The following is a 17887-nucleotide window of genomic DNA, read 5'->3' as shown; positions in this document are numbered from 1 at the left end:
TTTAATGGACTTTTGAGCTTGAATACTGTTCGTTATCTCCATATATTTCATTTATAAATAAAGGTTTAGAAGAATTTCTATTGTTAAAGTTGAGATTCTTAATTCTACTCGTCACAATCCAGTCGTAAATAACAGTAAATAAATATTATTGCCTAAGTATAGACTATGCTTCAAATACTATAGAATACAACACTCACTTGAAATTTTCTATACACTGTTTATTAATACAATCTCAATATCAACAGACAATAAGGAGTTCTATTACAGTAAATTAATGGTTTTTAGGTATAAATTGTTATTAAATTTTGTCCCAGTATAAAAAATGAAGTAAAATCCATGTTATAAAAGTTATAAATGGTATTACTAAATAGATATAATAAAACATAGACATTGTTCAAACAAATTATGATACATGTATAATATTTCATATAGGCGATATCCAGGTGAATTCCCGAAAACTAAGTTAAAAGATAGTTATTTAACCAATTAAAACAATGCTTTAGGGATAACAAGTTCTGGAGAACCAATAACTCTAGGAAACGAAATAAAACGGAATGAAGCCTTATTAAAGTCGGAGATACATAGCGTGGATCCAGGTAAATCTCTACGTAGTAGTCAGGGAGTCCACACTAGTTGTGCACATTACTGTTGTACTGAATGGAAGTGATGTTGTAGAAAGATTTCCACTAGAGCTGTTGACATTTTTAGCTGCAAAGATAGCTGGCATGGTATCTAAGTTGTATATTGCTGAACCCCAGGTGTTGATCGCGAGAGTGACAGTCAAAATGGCGATAATGTTCATAAATAAACCAGTCAGGAACTGAAACAATTAAGATTTTGAAAAAAATGAAATAAAGGTGATTAGTCTTTCAATTGAATTCTCTTTTGATAATAAAAATGTGATTTCATAGAAAACTTAAGTATTATTTTACCTACATTACATGTTGTTTTTTTTTTTAAATGGACCAGACTGCGTATTAACAAATATATCAAAAAATGCTTTAGAATTTCTTATCCTTGACCTCGAAAAGTCAATCTATACTCACAATAATGTGATGGTGAATTTTAAAAATTCATAATGTATTACTCGATTTGACCTTCATCTTTCAGAATTAGTTAAGCTGGGAGCATTGCTTGGAATGTATCTACAGTATGTTCATTTGATTTAAATAAGCAGGTTCCATAACACTACAATTATTACAACTCTCTGCATTTCATAAACGAAAGTACCCTGTTAGATGTATATTAAATTAAAAGGATTCAAATTGTGTTTCTCCATTTTCTTTTAAGGTAGTATGGGATACCTCCAGTTATGACGTATTTCCATTTGAAGTATTGTTTTTTGATTTGCATGAGTGCTTATTATCGGGTCAAAATTTGTAGATACGCCGTTTAAAAGAACGCTCTGAAATTATTTCAATGCAAGTTCTCCCAAGTCAGCATTTTAGTTAAAAAGGGGAAAAAAATCGCAAGTATATAAATTAATTTAAAATTTTACTGCGGACATTTAAAATCATAAACTGTAAAAGATAGTTTAAACATTGCTACTTTTGAGCACTTTTAAGAAAAAGCTGTATTTCAATTGTTTGAGTTAATGTTCAGCACCTTGTGTGCGGTGAGGCATGGATAAGATGTGATTACTTCACATTGTGCTGATTAAGTACAAATCAATTACCATGTTAACCAGAGCCGGTTGTCTTTGGCATTTCATTAAAGAAGTAACTTTTTGATCACAAATCAACTAGTTGTTGTATATAGTACCAAAACTTTTAGATGAATGCAATTGCTCTGAATGAGACACGTTTTGGAAAGCGATTGTCTATGCATTGTTTCCATAACAGTGCAAAGATGAAAACTACCACTGAAAAATGGTGCGATTTTTTTAAGTTTGGGAAAAAATGCTCATCATTTCTAAAATAGCACCCAGATTTTTTTTCAACCCTTGGAAAATAAGAAGGATAACTCTATCATTCGATCTTTTAATTAAAAAAAAATTTAAATGCATACGATATTTTCATTAACATAAAGATTAACATTTTGATTATTTCACTTTGCTAACATATTTTTACACATTCAAATTATAGACTTTCTTGGAATGTTATCCGTCTGTTTTCAAGTTTTTACGCTTAGTTTTTGTTGACATTTTTTTTTTGAAAATACTAAGAGTGGTCGTTTCTGTTTTTATAAACACTTTATATTAGTAAACTCTTGCCTTTAATTTTAAGCTTTCGGAAAAAAAGAAAAAAATAAATAATTCATTTTTGTATTTCTCATTAAAATAATTTTAAAATTATTAAAATTACAATTTAACATACTGAAAAGTGGGAGTATTTCAAATCCTCCTAATTTGGGTAGATAAATATGTGGGAGAAGTTTCGTTTGGTATCCCATACCACCTTCACAGTAATTTTTAAACTTTTGAGTATGTTTAACCGACCGATCTTTATGACTGAAATTATTTTTTTTTCCTTCTATTTATCCTTAAATCAGACCATCTACCTAACATTCAGAATCAATATCATTGTTACGGACACACAAACGCACGATCAATTTAGTAATTTCCCTGCAATTTAGTTGTCAAAGGATGATAAAGATACCATTTCTGGTATTTTGATGAATCCAGAGGAAAAAACTATAGCGTTTGGGGGCGTGGCTACCGGAAGACAGAAGGCAAATGAACAAGCGATGGTAGAGGATATCATCAAATAAAGGGGATGAAGTCCAACAGAGATTGCCTACAAAAGCACAGAAAACACGATTATATAAATCTCTTTATGAATATATTAGAATGATAAAGAATACACTAGTATAAACAGGAAAATAAATCTTCAATTATTACCAGCTCAAATATAATTGGCATGATGATAGATGCTATGGCAGTGTTACTCGTGATTTCTGTAACTGCCGACACCAACAGACACACTAACAGGTTCATAACCCAGCGATCTAAGTTCTCAAACACCTTCAATTCGCATCCAATATAAGACGTTAGGCCGGTTGTCTATGAAAATATACAATTACAAATATTAACATTACCTTTACCTACCATATTGTGTACTTGCTCCATTTTACAAATGACCCTCTATAGATGATGATATTGAGTATGGAGTTTCTGTGAACATTAGAATGTCAATCGAAGACTTGATATTTAAGCTTTTTCAAAATAAATATTTGATTCCCGCATAAGTCTTTTTGTCCAATTAACTTACTTTAAATTAGTGTGCGAGAAATATCCACGACCTTCTTTTACTGGCAACTATTTCTTGCCACATACTATTTCTTTGTGTAATTTGAATGTTTTCTCGGTCGCGAAAATTAGACGTAGATTGATTTCAAACTGTGTAAGTTGTTTATAAAGTTGGTTTATAGTATTAGACAAATGACTTTGTATTATCATTACAAAAACTGTAATTTTTGAGGTCTTCAATCATACATATAATAATCTGTGTTCTGTGAAGCAGATATATACAATCCTGGGACAAGAACATCATTTCTTATCAAAGTTTATGATGAAAGCGCTGATTAGAATGTTTGATACGGAACCATGATGCAAATGTGTATGAAGAATGTCCATATAACCTTATTTTTTGTTCTCTTTCACAAACCATGATTTACATTTTTCACACATACAATGTATATATCATTCTTTATAGACAACTTTTGAGTAAAAAAAGACACCCCCCCCCAAAAAAAAAAAAAACGTTCAAATGACCATGACACAGTCAGTGGTCATATACGACCACTGTGTAAAGTATGATATTCTATTGTTTTTCTTTTGCAAAATTATAGATCAGGCACAAATTTTACACTTCCAGACCCTGTTATTAAAGTGAATTTAGCTCATAACAATGACATAACCTCTGATCATAAGCTACCTATATATATATATATATATATATATATATATATATATATATATATATATATATACATGTATATATATATATATATATATATATATATATATATATATATATATATATATATATATATATATATATATATATATATATATATATGTTAAATTTGAGTTTCTTATACACTAAAACACTCATAACTAAAACTATACACTAAACACTCTTTTAAGTGCCAGGGTCGGACGATTTTGCTTCGTTATAAGTGTAATTCTTTATATCCATTAAGCTTACAATACATTTTAAGGTCATGGATGGAGAATAAAAATCAATTCGCTTTAAGCATCAATTTATGATAAGCATGTTCGCTATAAGCATGTTTTACTGTAATTCTCTTTTACAAACTGTGAATTAGACAAGAATTTCTTTTGCTATGATTATGTTCAAATTAACCTCGTATAATGATACTACAGTGCTCTTGTAATATTTATGCTACCAAATGAAAACTTTACTCTCAAAGTTGTGAGGAAACTTAGTAAAGTTCACCAAAACATACCGATGCTGCATTGGCAAGAGCAAACCCTCCACCCAGAAGGAAAATCACGCCCCAAGACACCTTACTTTGAGCAGTGTCCCAGGTCAAAATCGGCCTGTATCCTGGCTTTTGGTTTGTTTCTGAAAAGTCAGAGGACACAGTTATTAAAGCTTACAAAGAGACCATAAAGGGCTTGAAGGTAACATTATTTTAACTTTTCCCTAGAAAACTTTAAATTTATAAGCATAAGCTTTCTTTGTGTTGCATTTAAGTATCTCAAGTTACACTTAAAATAACTCAGCATCCCTTTCGTGGCTTAACCATAACCCAGGCATTACAAAAACCATAAATCCTGTATAGGTTAGATATATTACCGGGTATATCTTTAATGATGAAATAACCCTAGGATACTTCAGCGGAATGTAACGGGCTCCTTACTCTTTATAATCATGCAGTTAGCTAAATTATTTCCAAGATATTAATCCTTACTTATTGCTACATGTATCTCCCACTATGTTTGCAAGATGCAAAGTTGAATGTTTTCAGATATTAGTTTTTTAGCTTAAGACACGACTATAAGGGCCCTAACGTAACCAGGATTTTCACATGCATCATAAATTTCTATAACATATTAAATATCGAATTTAGTTGGAAAAAATCATATTCGTCGTTTCATTGAAGAAAAAGAGTATGCTCAATTTTTTGCGACATCAATGTACGACGAAGTATGAAAGTGGAACGTAAAAGTGAACTTAGTGCCTCAGGTTGGAGCAGTTGTCTTCATAATAAGCCAATTTTCTTTCAAGAAATGTAAGCAACATTACTGTAAATCGCTTTTTATTTGCGATAATTTTATTTACGCGTAAAGCCGTCTGCTCACGAAATTTAAGTTCTCGCGTATAATAGCATTACTAGAGATTTTATAGATTAATAATCAGAAATTCAAAAAAAAAATTGTCTCTCTTTTAAATACAATATATTTATCTCGGGAAAATAACGTGTCACGAAATTTTGATGATTTACAGCATTATGAAATTATTCCTTATAAACAAGATTTAATAAGATGACTTCACAATTATTCTCCTGAAATTTAAATAAATTTTGTCATTTAAAGAAAGAAAAGAAAATTTAATTTTGAATATGTTCACTAACATAATAAAGACCTGCATCATCATAAAACTACTGGAATTTATAAATATCTTCAAAACTCCGTTAATACAATATGTTTTAACCCCTTTCCATTTTTTTTTTATATTTTATGGTAATGTTTATGTGAGAATAATCTACATATTCTACATATTCCAAAGAAAGAGATCAGATGGTGTCTTTCCAAAGTACACTTATTGTAGTTTCTGAAAGAAAGCGGTAGAGGAGTATGGTAGAGGAGTATGAATTCAAAAGTCAGTAATGCACATCAATTGAGGAAAACTGTTCTTTCGAAAAGAAAAAAAATAGCCAAAAGGGTACCTTAACAAATTATCACGTTTGACTATACATATTTCCTCAGAACAAAAAAATGGCACTGAGTTTGAAATAATCTGAAATAAAAGCATCCAAACCAGACTTTTTGAAACAACAGAAAACGTTTGGAATTTCTCTTGGAAGAATGAACAGAAGGCATGCAACTAAGATGGACGCTGTGGAATCACGTGCTGTAGATGTTTTCCTGCAAAAAAAGTTCCTGTTTATCAAAACGATTGGCTTGTAAATCTTGTATCTACACAGCATACAATAAACGGACCGCTTCTATGGTCTTTTACTTTATCTAGTATCCAAAGTCAGGGAAGGTCGTTGACAGTTTACTATGGGTAACTAGAAACAAAACATTGGGACCTACAAATGTCATTTTTTTTCTTGTATTTTAGATGTTACATGAAACATTTGTAAATTTACCCTGTCTTGACATCAGTAAATAGGTCTCCCCATCCACCTACATCCGGTAAACTCCGAAATACCCATAGCAACGCCAAAATACAAAAGAGGACAAAGACCTCAATCTCTGCGAATCTGAAAGTCAAAACTTTTCAAATATCGTACAGTTATTCAACGTGACATAGATTGAGATTGTTTTCATTGATTCCGCCAATAAACATTGATTGTTTTTATCGTTTTGAAAATTCATTCCTTACGTCATTTTGCCGAGATCTTTCCATTCTTTCAGTACAGCCGATTGGATCGCTTTCTTTCTGATTTTTTCTGTTGTTTTACAGCATCTTGAAAACAATCAAAAGAATCTTACCTTTAGAAATACTTTTTTTCTCTAACAGTTCATTATTGTCAATATAATAAATAAACATTTTCTTTTGAAATGAATACTAACTTTCCGCGGAGAAATACAATTTGTAGGTACAACCAGGCCAGGAGTAGTAGTAATACAGACATAGGCAGGGCTAGTCCCATCCAGTTCACATAGGTTATTCCGGAGCCTGTCTCACCATATTTAGCATAAAAACTGAAAATCATTAATTATATGTACAATAGAGATTGCTTTGTGTTTGCACGATTCATCAATTGTAATGATATGTATTTCTAATTCGTCAACATATATCTTTTTCAATAAGTTATATATTCTTTGCCATTTTTAGTTGGATTTAAAAATCTATAAACAATTTAAATATGAGCAAAAATAAAACAGATTCTCTTTCAGAAGGTTTACCGTATTAATTTTCTAGATTTCTTAATTTTTACTCGTGATGATAACGAGCAGTGATCATTCTCAAAAGTCTTTTCATTTTTTTTTTAAATTCCATAAATCTAGAAACCTTAATGATTAAGTCAGTAACTCCTAATGTTTACAAGAATAATATATGTTACATCATAAGTCTAGATTAAAATGGAGCTACTGACATGTCTGCCTGCCCCTGTAGCACTAAGTTGGGTGGTGTTCCAGTTAGGGTCGCTATTCCTCCAATGTTTGCCCCGTAAGCCACACAGAGAGCGAAACCTTTAGACATCCATTTCAAATCGTCATTTTGCTGTCTACAATAAAGGCCATAAAGATAAGTCCTTGATGTCGCCTTTATTAACAACATTTGGGGTATGATAGTTTCAAATTTGATGTTAAATTACATCTGAAATAATAAGGAAGACCGAAGTTTATTTGAATTTTTTTGCCAGATATAAACCGGTAACAAACCACTGTCAAAACATTTAAAAATAAAACAGTGAAAGTTTGGTGAGGACCCTGTAGTCACTATCAAATTCATGCAGCTTGTCTTCTAAACGTTGGACCAAGGGGACATTATTTTGGTAAAGGGTTATAACCCTTTATTAAGTACTCAATGTGATCAAGGAATTTCCTCGCATACTAAATATCCTCGAGTAAAGAAAAAGATTTTCAAACATGGTATGTATTTTCAAAATATGACCAACTTAGCCCCATACTGGAACCTGAACGCTGGACCCAAAAATCATGAATTTTACTGTTTAATAGACTCTGATATGCAAGTAACAAAATAATCTAATCATGCATGAAAATCAACAGTAATTCCAAAGCATCTTGAACGTTAATCATACCATTATTTTCTCGATATTTCTGCACAAACCTGACGTCAGTTTTTTCTTCCATCTCTAGAGTGACCCCCTCCACCTTGACCACTCCGTTCTTTTCATCAGTGTCCTTAGGGTCAACTGTTGAAGAATTTAGGTTTTTTACCATTAAACATGGACATGCTTATTCAATACAATTTATGAGTTTTTCACTTTTACATTTTCTTCACCTTAAGCTTGTTTTTGTTAATATGTTCTCAGTAAGCACATGTTAGATCCAGGACTATGTAAATTTGCACATTTAGAGAAATTTGTTGTAATCATGCATTAGTGATGTGTTGAAGTTCTGTCATTTTTCACATGATTTTTCATGAAATATGGAAACCAGCACTTGACATACTCTATGTAACAATGGCCTATATCGAGCTGTAAATTTTTTATCAGTTATATACGCTATCATAATTAAGTGTTAGTACCGTGTTCAGTCTGGTCCAGTTTTCTCATCTGCTCCGTGATGGCTATCAGTATAGGTAACATCATGGAGGTGGCCGCCGTGTTACTGATCCACATAGACAGGAACCAGGTAGGGAGCATCAGACCCAACATTAACCTGGAATTGATAAACAATTTAAACAGTCCCACACAGACAACTGAAATCAAACAACAAAGGGGAACACTGGTCCCAACATCAAACACTAAAGTAATTAATACGAACTTCAAATCAGGAAACACTATTTACTGTGTAAAACCTTTTCTCCAAAACAAAATATCCTTTTGGGACTTCGGAGAGCTACAAAAATTTTTGCATTTTCTGAATATTGTCAACCTAAGCACCACTCTATTCCTAACACTACTTTTAGAGGCCATTCAATCTTTAAGTTGGTAGAGGTTCTACTGCTCCATATAATCACACAATCAGTTTGATCGCTAAATATCCATGGAAAAATATTTTCAAAGATATAATGAATTCCAGTATATGATAAACTCATCCTGGAGCCTGTACCTCAATCTGGGGTCATAATTTTTCTATTTCTAGTAGAGGGTTGACTGCTCTTTATAATCATGCAAATGAAATTTGCTTGCAAAAAAATTCAAATACATACAGAAAGTACAATTTGAAACATTTAGTACTTTTCCAAATGCGGTAAATCTAGACACATCCTGAAATCAGTGGACATAAATTATCACAAAATTTTAACAAAATCAATAACATCAAAACTTAAGACTTTTCTTCACTTTATAGTACCATTCACCAGGATAAATTAAAGTCCAGGCTTTTTGACAACATAAACAGCTGCTTTTTCAATAAAAATGGAACTCATGAATATATTTACCTAGTCATTGTCATTTGCAAAATTATTTTGTGAAAAAGCAACTTCCCTTACCTATGTAGCAATCAACCCTTATCACCTGCATATGGAGTTTTTGTCTCCCAGTTGAATCGATACGCAAAAACATGCTCTACATATAAACGAATTCTAAAACGAGACAAGCTATTGACAAACAAGTTGATGAAACAAGGATAACAAGTCATCATTTCGCATGTTTTATGGTCGATACAATGACCTTGTCAGCAAATACAGCCTATCATTAAATTAAATGCTGACTGACGTTTTTTGTGCTAATTGTTAGACCATTGTCTACACACTAAATTATCTAAGGATTTTTCCGTTTCCCGATCATGACAAGGACCACACGGCGGGTGTGACTGGTTGGCAGAGGATGCTCTCTCATCCATGGCACTTGATCCCGCCTCTGATATTTTGCTGTGTTTGCTCTGCTCCCGATTTATATTGTTTAAATGGACTTTGAGTTTGAATACTGTTCGTTATATCCATATTTCATACATTTTTGTAGAATACCCACATTTCTAATTATAATCATAAAAACAGTAGCATACTTGATTTACAGGAGGAATGAAAAAAAAGATACCCGTTATATCGCAATTAACTTACCCAATTTGGCCTGAATTTCGGTAGAGGACTCATTGAAACATTCAAGCAGTTTCCTTCTAGGTTTATAGGAATAAAGAAGATTACCTTTTCCCTCTTATAAATAGCAACTCAGATATATAACTAACTTTATAACCCAGACTAGTCTGAACCCTACCTAGTACCCAGGTCATGAATATCACAGTTTTTGTGGACAGCTAATTGAAGCTACATTCACTCGAAATTTAGAAATTTCGAAATTGTTGCCAATGGCATTTAAGTATTTCAGGTCCAAAACATGACTAATTAGCCATAATATGGTCCCTGGATTTCATAACTTTGCTAGAGAACTTATAGTTCATTATATTTATACCTACAATTAGCCTGCAGTATGTCCAGGAGAGGGAATGCGTTGAAGACACATTATACGTATTTAACTACACCCATCCCTGGGAAATGAAACCTTCATCCAGTACTTACGTGTTGACTCTTGAGCCTAGAATGCGCATGACACCTACAGCAATACGTCTATGAAGGTTAACATCCTCCATGGCTGCTGCTATAAATAGTCCACCCAGGAATAACATGCTGGTATCCTGACACGGGACAAGAAGAATTATTGTTAGCCCAACTTCTCTGAGATGACTTTATAAAATGTTATAAACTCATCTCTTTAATTATTGACATAAGAATAATACTATTTATGATATAGATACCTATTTTATTAATGTTTGTAATATAAATTAATTAATTTCAGTAAGTAAAAACTTTTTAAAAAAAAGCATTTAATGAAATTCATAATGAAATACGAATCTGGTAGGATTAAGATCTTAGAAGTTTTGTTCCGTCAAGACCTACGCAGGCATTATAAATTCAAATAACTGACGAGACGTTTTCCTGTGCATGGCTGTTTAATTTATCAAGTTTGTAAAGCAGAGTACAAAAAGCAAACCAAAATGGTGACTTTGAGTTTGAATACTGTTCGTTATCTCCATATTTCATTGTAAATCAATGTCATGAATACTCCAAACTTCATGCGTATAATAGAAATGCACATAAGAAAATTAATTACACACTACTATATTTATTAGAGTGTCAATGCTAAGATATTTTAATTTAACAAGGTTAGGTGTATATCACAAGTTTCAGTCATACATGTATATTGAAATGCAGAAAGAACATTTTAAACTTGCATTGACATAATTTTTGGAGACGTCTCTTCCATTTTGTACTCCTAACATGGGGAGAAGAAAGATCGGCATCAGGGCTGTGGCGGCGATTGGGAGCGCCTCTGTTATCCATAGGATAGCCATTACAATGATGACATAGGCACATCGTGACATCGTTGTATTAAAACAGCATTTATCATCCTCCATGCATATCTAGAAAATAAAGAATAGTACGTTAAATTACACGATTAAAAAAGTGTTCCCTCCTTTTGTATGTATAATGGACAGTAGATGTTTTCCTTTTTTTAAGTCAAAATATGATAGGTTGTATTTGCAAACATGGTCATTATAACGGCCATAGAATTTGAGAAATACGGAATTTAAACGAGATGATTGAAAGCCCTGTAAAATCATATTATTTGTCAGTAGCCTGCATCAGTTTCAAAATTTATCGTACTAAGAATTAACAAGCTCTTGTTATCCAAATCATTTGGGAGATGTAAATCATATATAGGTGATCGTGAAATATTTCTACATAAAATGGGAGAAGTTGACGATGGAAAAGCTGAAGTCATTCCGTTTGTCATATAGTCATGTTACTAGTTTCCCTTGAACGTCTATAGTCAGTATAAAACATTCAAATATTAAACAAATATTGCAGACTTTGTTTTGACTTTACTTTCGAGTTCACTAGGATATATCGAGTTGACATATAGATGAAAAAGAATATTCTTAATTAATAAAATATCGTCGATATATCTAAATGTCGAATCGAATGCCACTATAAGAGTTTTCTTCTTGTGTAGAAGTTTGTGAAAAAAATCTGTTTCATAAGAACATAAATATAGGTCTGCTAATAAAGGAGCTCAATTTCAATTCCAACAGATGGTTTGAAGACCTGATCTCTAATAACTACATAAATATTATTAATGAAGAACTCAAGCATCTTTTGAATATTAAGATTACTTGTGTGTATATCATAATGCTTTTTATTTAAGAAATTTTGTAGACGACCATTCACAAGCTCTGGAAATTTTCGAGTTCCGTTTTTATTGAAGAAAAAGTTCTCTGTCATAAAGACTTGACTTGACAAAAGCATAACAAATCAAAAAGTTATTATGTACTGAGTATATCTGTTTCCAAGTCCGAAATTGGTAATATACAAACCTGGTACATCTCTTATATAATAATGAATCGGGGCCTTTTCTCACTTGGGAATTCATTTTAATGATCACAAGGATAAATACTCATTTTGAAATTTAAGGTGATACAATCATTTCGATTAAGTGGTATTTTCAAATGACCATTGAGAATAATGATATCACCTATTAATTTTTCACTGCTGTTTTCATCGATTTAGATTGAGTGTTGCCAGTAACTTGAACAATGATAAGAAAAGATGACATCACCTTTTTGAATTGGTAATATCACACAAGTCTATCTTTTTATAAAAATATGAACTGCTGTAAAACTTCAGACATATTGTGCTATATATTTAAGAAAGTGTGTCACATCAAATGCATCTTCGCCAGCCAAGTGGGTAAACGAATCGGACACTTGGCTAGCGAAGATGCATCAAACGTGGATGATCAATCACTCAAAATAACTTGTTTTTACAAAATATGGAATCATATTTTGTTCTCAAATTCAATAGTATCAAAACTTATGACGTTTTAACAACCTTATCAATTTACCAATAGTTCTGAAAACAATACATGAACAATCGCTTTGTAAGATTCGTCTCATTCAGAGCAATTACAATCAACGTTCTAAAAGTTTTGGGGCTAAATCAGTATAATTATGTGACCATACAGTTACTTTTTGAATGAAATAAGAAGGAAGACCAGTTCAGGTTAACATGATAATTGATTGGTAATTATTAATTCAATGTGAAGTAATCATACTTATTCATGCCTCACCGCACACCAGCTGCTGTACTGTTACTCAAACAATGGAAATACATGTATTTGCTTAAAAGTGTTCAAAAACAGCGATGTTTAAACTATCTTTTTAGGAATTTGCTTTTATAAACGTCCACAGTACAAATATTAATAGTTACAGATTCTTGTCTATTTTAAATAAAATGCCAACTTGTGAAAACTTGCATTGAAATAGCTTCAGATAGTTTTTTTTTAAAAGGAGTATCTACAAATTTTGACCCGATGAAAAGCACTCAACCAAATCAAAACAATACTTCAAATGGAAATACGTCATAACATAGAGGTATCACATACTACCTTAATAACCACAAGCGTGGACAGAATGAGATCGGTTAATTGGAAAGGGATATTTTCAAAATATATCGTCGTTCGTATTTTATTTGTAAAAAGAAAGACTGAATAAAAAATTCTTTGCATTTTTCTCCCATGAAATAGTTTGATTTAATAACTTAATAATTCTGAAAGGTGATATCTCCAGTGGGTGTGGTTGATATCACGTATTCAAAATACACATGTAGGTGATAATAAAATTATATAAGATGATTATTTTTGTAATTTTCAGTGGCTGAAAAGACTTCACATGATATTCGTCCTTTTTTTATATTGACGCGAAAGCGTGCCCGCGGAATATGATATCGCATGACTCACCGTTCGTCTCCACCAAAGTTATGTAGAACGTGACGTCATCATACATAAGAAGCTTGTCTTTACCATTGTGACGTAATGACAGCTAAGTCTGTTCAGTTAGGACTGTGACATATTATTCATTTTAAGTGATTATAATACGTTGACGGCGAGCGCAGATACCTTTTCAGTGCATTGTTTATAAACTGTATTTAGACCTACTCTTCAAACCGCGCGTGACATTCGGTGCGTCTAGACTCTGATGTCACATGACGTCGTATGTTTGTTCCAATATTTACATTTGCCAATGTCTTTCCTTATATAACAATACTAATTTCAATTTTTCAATGACATGAAGTTGGTCACATGATCAGACTTTTCTGCATTTGGAAAGCAAACTGCACGAGTCATTTGGAAAGTTCCGATTGTGACGTCACATGAGCAAAGTCTAAATAGTACCTATATTTCTTTGTAACACGAATAAAAAAGTAAAATATAAATATAAGAAATAAAATATCATTTTTTAGAATTTCATTGGGTTATGACATGAAGTCGTTACGTGATCAAGTCTACTAGGATTTGATCACGTGACCGACTTCATATCATACTCCAATGAAACTCTAAAAATGATATCTTATTTCTTAATTACCAAACCGAAGCCTGAACAGTGCTAATTTTAATGAAGAACGATTTATTTACTATTTATAAGCAATATATTCATTTGAACTAAATCAAGGCAAGTTTATTTTTGTTTAACTTTTGTTGTTATTCTCGCGAGAACGTAGCTTAACAAGCATTGTAGGTCCAAAAGTTACTGCGGAAAAGAAATCATATGGATCAATGTGCATGTCCGAATTTTACTCTTCGCCCAGGCGTTGTCGTTAGAGCTAAGCGCCGCTCGCTGCGCTCGCTATAACTATTATGGACTTCAGTGAACGGTCAATATGTGGTTATAAGGACCCATGTCAGGTGATATTGACCTCAGACACAAACAAGAGGCCCATGGGCCACAACGCTCATCTGAGTCAATATGGTCCTGTTGTTCTTTATCAGCAGATTTCTTCTCCTATATATTCATATGTAAAGCTTTGATCGCCTGTCATGATTTGAACAAACTTGAATCTACACTACCTGAGGATGCTTCCATATCAATATGACTCATCATGGCTTTGTTGTTCTTGAGAAGAAGATTTTTAAAGATATTTCCTATATATATGTTCTTTTGTAAAACTTTCGTCCCCCATTATGGCCCCACCCTACTACTGTAAGATGCCTTGAACAAACTTTAATCTACAATACCTGGGGATGCTTCCATATCAATATGACGAATCACGCCTTTCCTGTTCTTGAAAAGATTTTTAAAGTTTTTTCCTATGTAAAAACTTTGATCCCCCATTGTGGCCCCATATCCTACCCCCGGAGGTCATGATTTGGACAAACTTGAATCTACACTACCTGAGGTTGATTCCATATCAATATGACTAATTGTTGGCTTTGTTGTTCTTGAGAAGAAGATTTTTAAAGATTTTTCCTATATATTCCTATGTAAAACTTTGATAGTCCATTCTGGTCCCACCCTAACCCCGGTGGTCATGATATGAATAAACTTGAATCTACACTACCTGAGGTTGATTCCATATCAATATGACTAATTGTGGCTTTGTTGTTCTTGAGAAGAAGATTTTTAAAGATTTTTCCTATTTATTCCTATGTAAAACTTTGATCCCCCATTATGGCCCCATATCCTACCCCCGGGGGTCATGATTTGAACCAACTTGAATCTACACTACCTGAGGATGATTCTATATCAATATAACTAATTGTAGCTTTGTTGTTCTTGAGAAGAAGAGTTTTAAAGATTTTTCCTATATTTTTCTATGCAAAACTCTGATCCCCCATTCTGGCCTCACCTCACACCCGGGGGTCATGATTTGAACAAAATTGAATCTACACCATTTAATGAAGGTTTCACATAACTTTCAATTTTTCTGGCCCAATGGTTCTTGAGAAGAAAATTTTTAAAAGATGACACCAAATTTTCACCAATTCTTAATTATCTCCCCTTGGAAGAGAGCTTGGCCCTTCATTTGAACAAACTTGAACCCCCTTTACCCAAGGATGCTTTGTGGCAAGCTTGGTTGAAATTGGCCCAGTGGTTCTGGAGAAGAAGTCGAAAATGTGAAAAGTTTACAGACGGACGGACAGCTAGACGGACAGCTAGCAGACGGACTACAGACAAAATGTGATCAGAAAAGCTCACTTGAGCTTTCAGCTCAGGTGAGCTAAAAATGATAGCAAACTCGCAAGCTCGGTTGCTATCACTTTCTGTGTCTTCGGTCAATATCACTTGACATATATAGGTCTTTATAACCACATATAGACCTACACTGAAGTCCATAATTATCACTTACTCATTTTTAGTAAGTGATACCATCAAACCAATTATTCATATCACCTTTCAAAATCAATAAGTGATAATACTAATTCGAAAAGGTGACATCACTCATTAAAAGCCGTATTTGTGATGTCACCAATTTAGTCGAATTCGTGATATCACCCATTCGAATTGTTGAATAAGCTATATAACTAAACAACAGAAATATTTCATAATCATGTCTCCCTACATGCAGACTGTCTAATAGTATGTACTTCCATTTCTATCAAATTTCTTTCCGAGTTAATATTCTTGCAAAAAATTAAGAGATTATCCTCTCATTAAAATGAAACGAATCTTTTCATTTCCCCTTGATTCGACTTTGAAAAAAATATTCCAAAAAACTATTATTACTGAGAACCTTGACAATTTGAAGCTATATTTTAAAGTGTTACCTGTGCCTTGCTTCAGTGCATACAAAGCAAGAAATTGAATCAGGTTCATTACGCGTACCTCACTCAATAATTTGGGTGTATAGTGCATTGTATACAATGTTTACAAAGAGCAAAAACGAGAATCGGAGTGTAACAGCACAAATGTATGCCGACTGCGTCATTAACAAAATGTTTTCTCATTCATATTTGATAAAAATGAAATACTTTGATGTATGATACATTTTATGTGATTTTTTTTTATATCAATAAAAGCATTATATAACATAATGATATCAGATAATTAATTGTTAATCATCCCAGCTGTATCTACCTCTAGCACAAAGAAATAGGAATGAACTCCAGAATGTTCAAACACAAATTCACATCTTAATATTTTGGAATTGTGATATTTCAGTTTATTTATTTACTCAGTCTATTTTGTCAACGATATTATTCAATATCTTTTCGTATTGGAGGTGTTAACTTTAATGAAATTCCACAAATATTACTCATGCTTTAGACTTATGTGATATGTAAAAACAAATGACTGTAACCATTTTGTTACTCTGTATGTTAGGACAGAGATATCATTTTTTGTTTAAGGCCTTGATGCATCTTGAAGTTAAATAAATTGTCAGTTTTACATGTGAATAGCTTTCATAAAAATTGCAATAGGCAACAAAATTACGTTCTAAAGATACATTAATACTGAATTTTTCAGTCTGTCTATAAGCATATTTTCATTAAGGATATATCTTTTTACATTTTAAATTTTTTGGGGTTCGGTTCTGAAAATGGAATAAATGACAATTGAAATTCAGTAGCCGAAGTCATTGTATTGAGGATAAATAAAAACTTTTAATACTACTCACATGTGTTCTTGTAGTTAAAAGATCACAAGGTAATATGAACGCCAACAATATAAAAATCCACTTTCTTATAGCCCAGAGACTGCGAAGAAAGTCCAAGTAAGCCATATTTGAGCACTAACTCCTATTTAAATCTTCCGAGTATACGAAATCATGCAGTTCAGACTGCAGAATATTTTTAAAGGACTAAACCAGCGCATTAAGTAAACTGATGGCAAGAAAGAGAGATTTTACAGGTGATATTACACTTTTTAAAATGTCGATTCGCTTAAAATGGATTTCTAAAGGTTTCTTTCTTAATCTTTATCATGCAAACAGACTCTCTTGTACCATCGGTCAATGATACTGTTCATTATCTCCATATTTCATGTATCTGTAAACAATTAGGATAATTCCTGTGTAAAAACCAAAAAGCCGCCTCTCAGCGAAAACAAAAACAAACGAAAAAGATAACAAGAAGTGTTTATGAAACACTGATGCCCCCGTATGGCAACTCAGTGCCAAGGTTAAAGTTTTTTTTTTTCAAATGTAGGTAAAACTCCAAATTCAAGAGTTATAAAATGTTGATACCCAAAGAAAGGTCTTACCAAAATGAATACACATGTTCAATTTAATAGCCATAGGAAGAACTATTCAGAAAATATGACCAAGGTTAAAGTTTTCAAAAA

At 32.5% G+C, this 17887-nt stretch overlaps 1 protein-coding gene across 1 annotated transcript; it reads right to left on the bottom strand.

The window, feature by feature from the left end:
• Positions 1-260: 260 nt before the first annotated feature.
• On the bottom strand, positions 261-17358 carry LOC133173689 (solute carrier family 13 member 2-like). The gene is made up of 14 exons (XM_061308685.1): positions 17223-17358; positions 11003-11191; positions 10290-10405; positions 8355-8488; positions 7935-8019; positions 7237-7368; positions 6710-6841; positions 6519-6602; positions 6283-6396; positions 5949-6055; positions 4411-4529; positions 2840-3001; positions 2598-2735; positions 261-820 (listed from the first exon to the last, which is right to left on the bottom strand). The coding sequence occupies exons 1-14, from the start codon at positions 17325-17327 to the stop codon at positions 605-607; spliced, it is 1833 nt and encodes a 610-aa protein (XP_061164669.1). The 5' UTR covers positions 17328-17358; the 3' UTR covers positions 261-604.
• Between the last annotated feature and the right edge of the window lie 529 nt (positions 17359-17887).

The sequence above is a fragment of the Saccostrea echinata genome, unplaced genomic scaffold (genome assembly GCF_033153115.1).
Source record: "Saccostrea echinata isolate AGI-Se365-2 ecotype Australia unplaced genomic scaffold, CSIRO_AGI_Sech_v1 ptg000056l, whole genome shotgun sequence".
NCBI lineage: Eukaryota > Metazoa > Mollusca > Bivalvia > Ostreida > Ostreidae > Saccostrea > Saccostrea echinata.
Note: the sequence above shows the minus strand (reverse complement) of the source record. Positions and strands in the feature narration are given on the sequence as shown.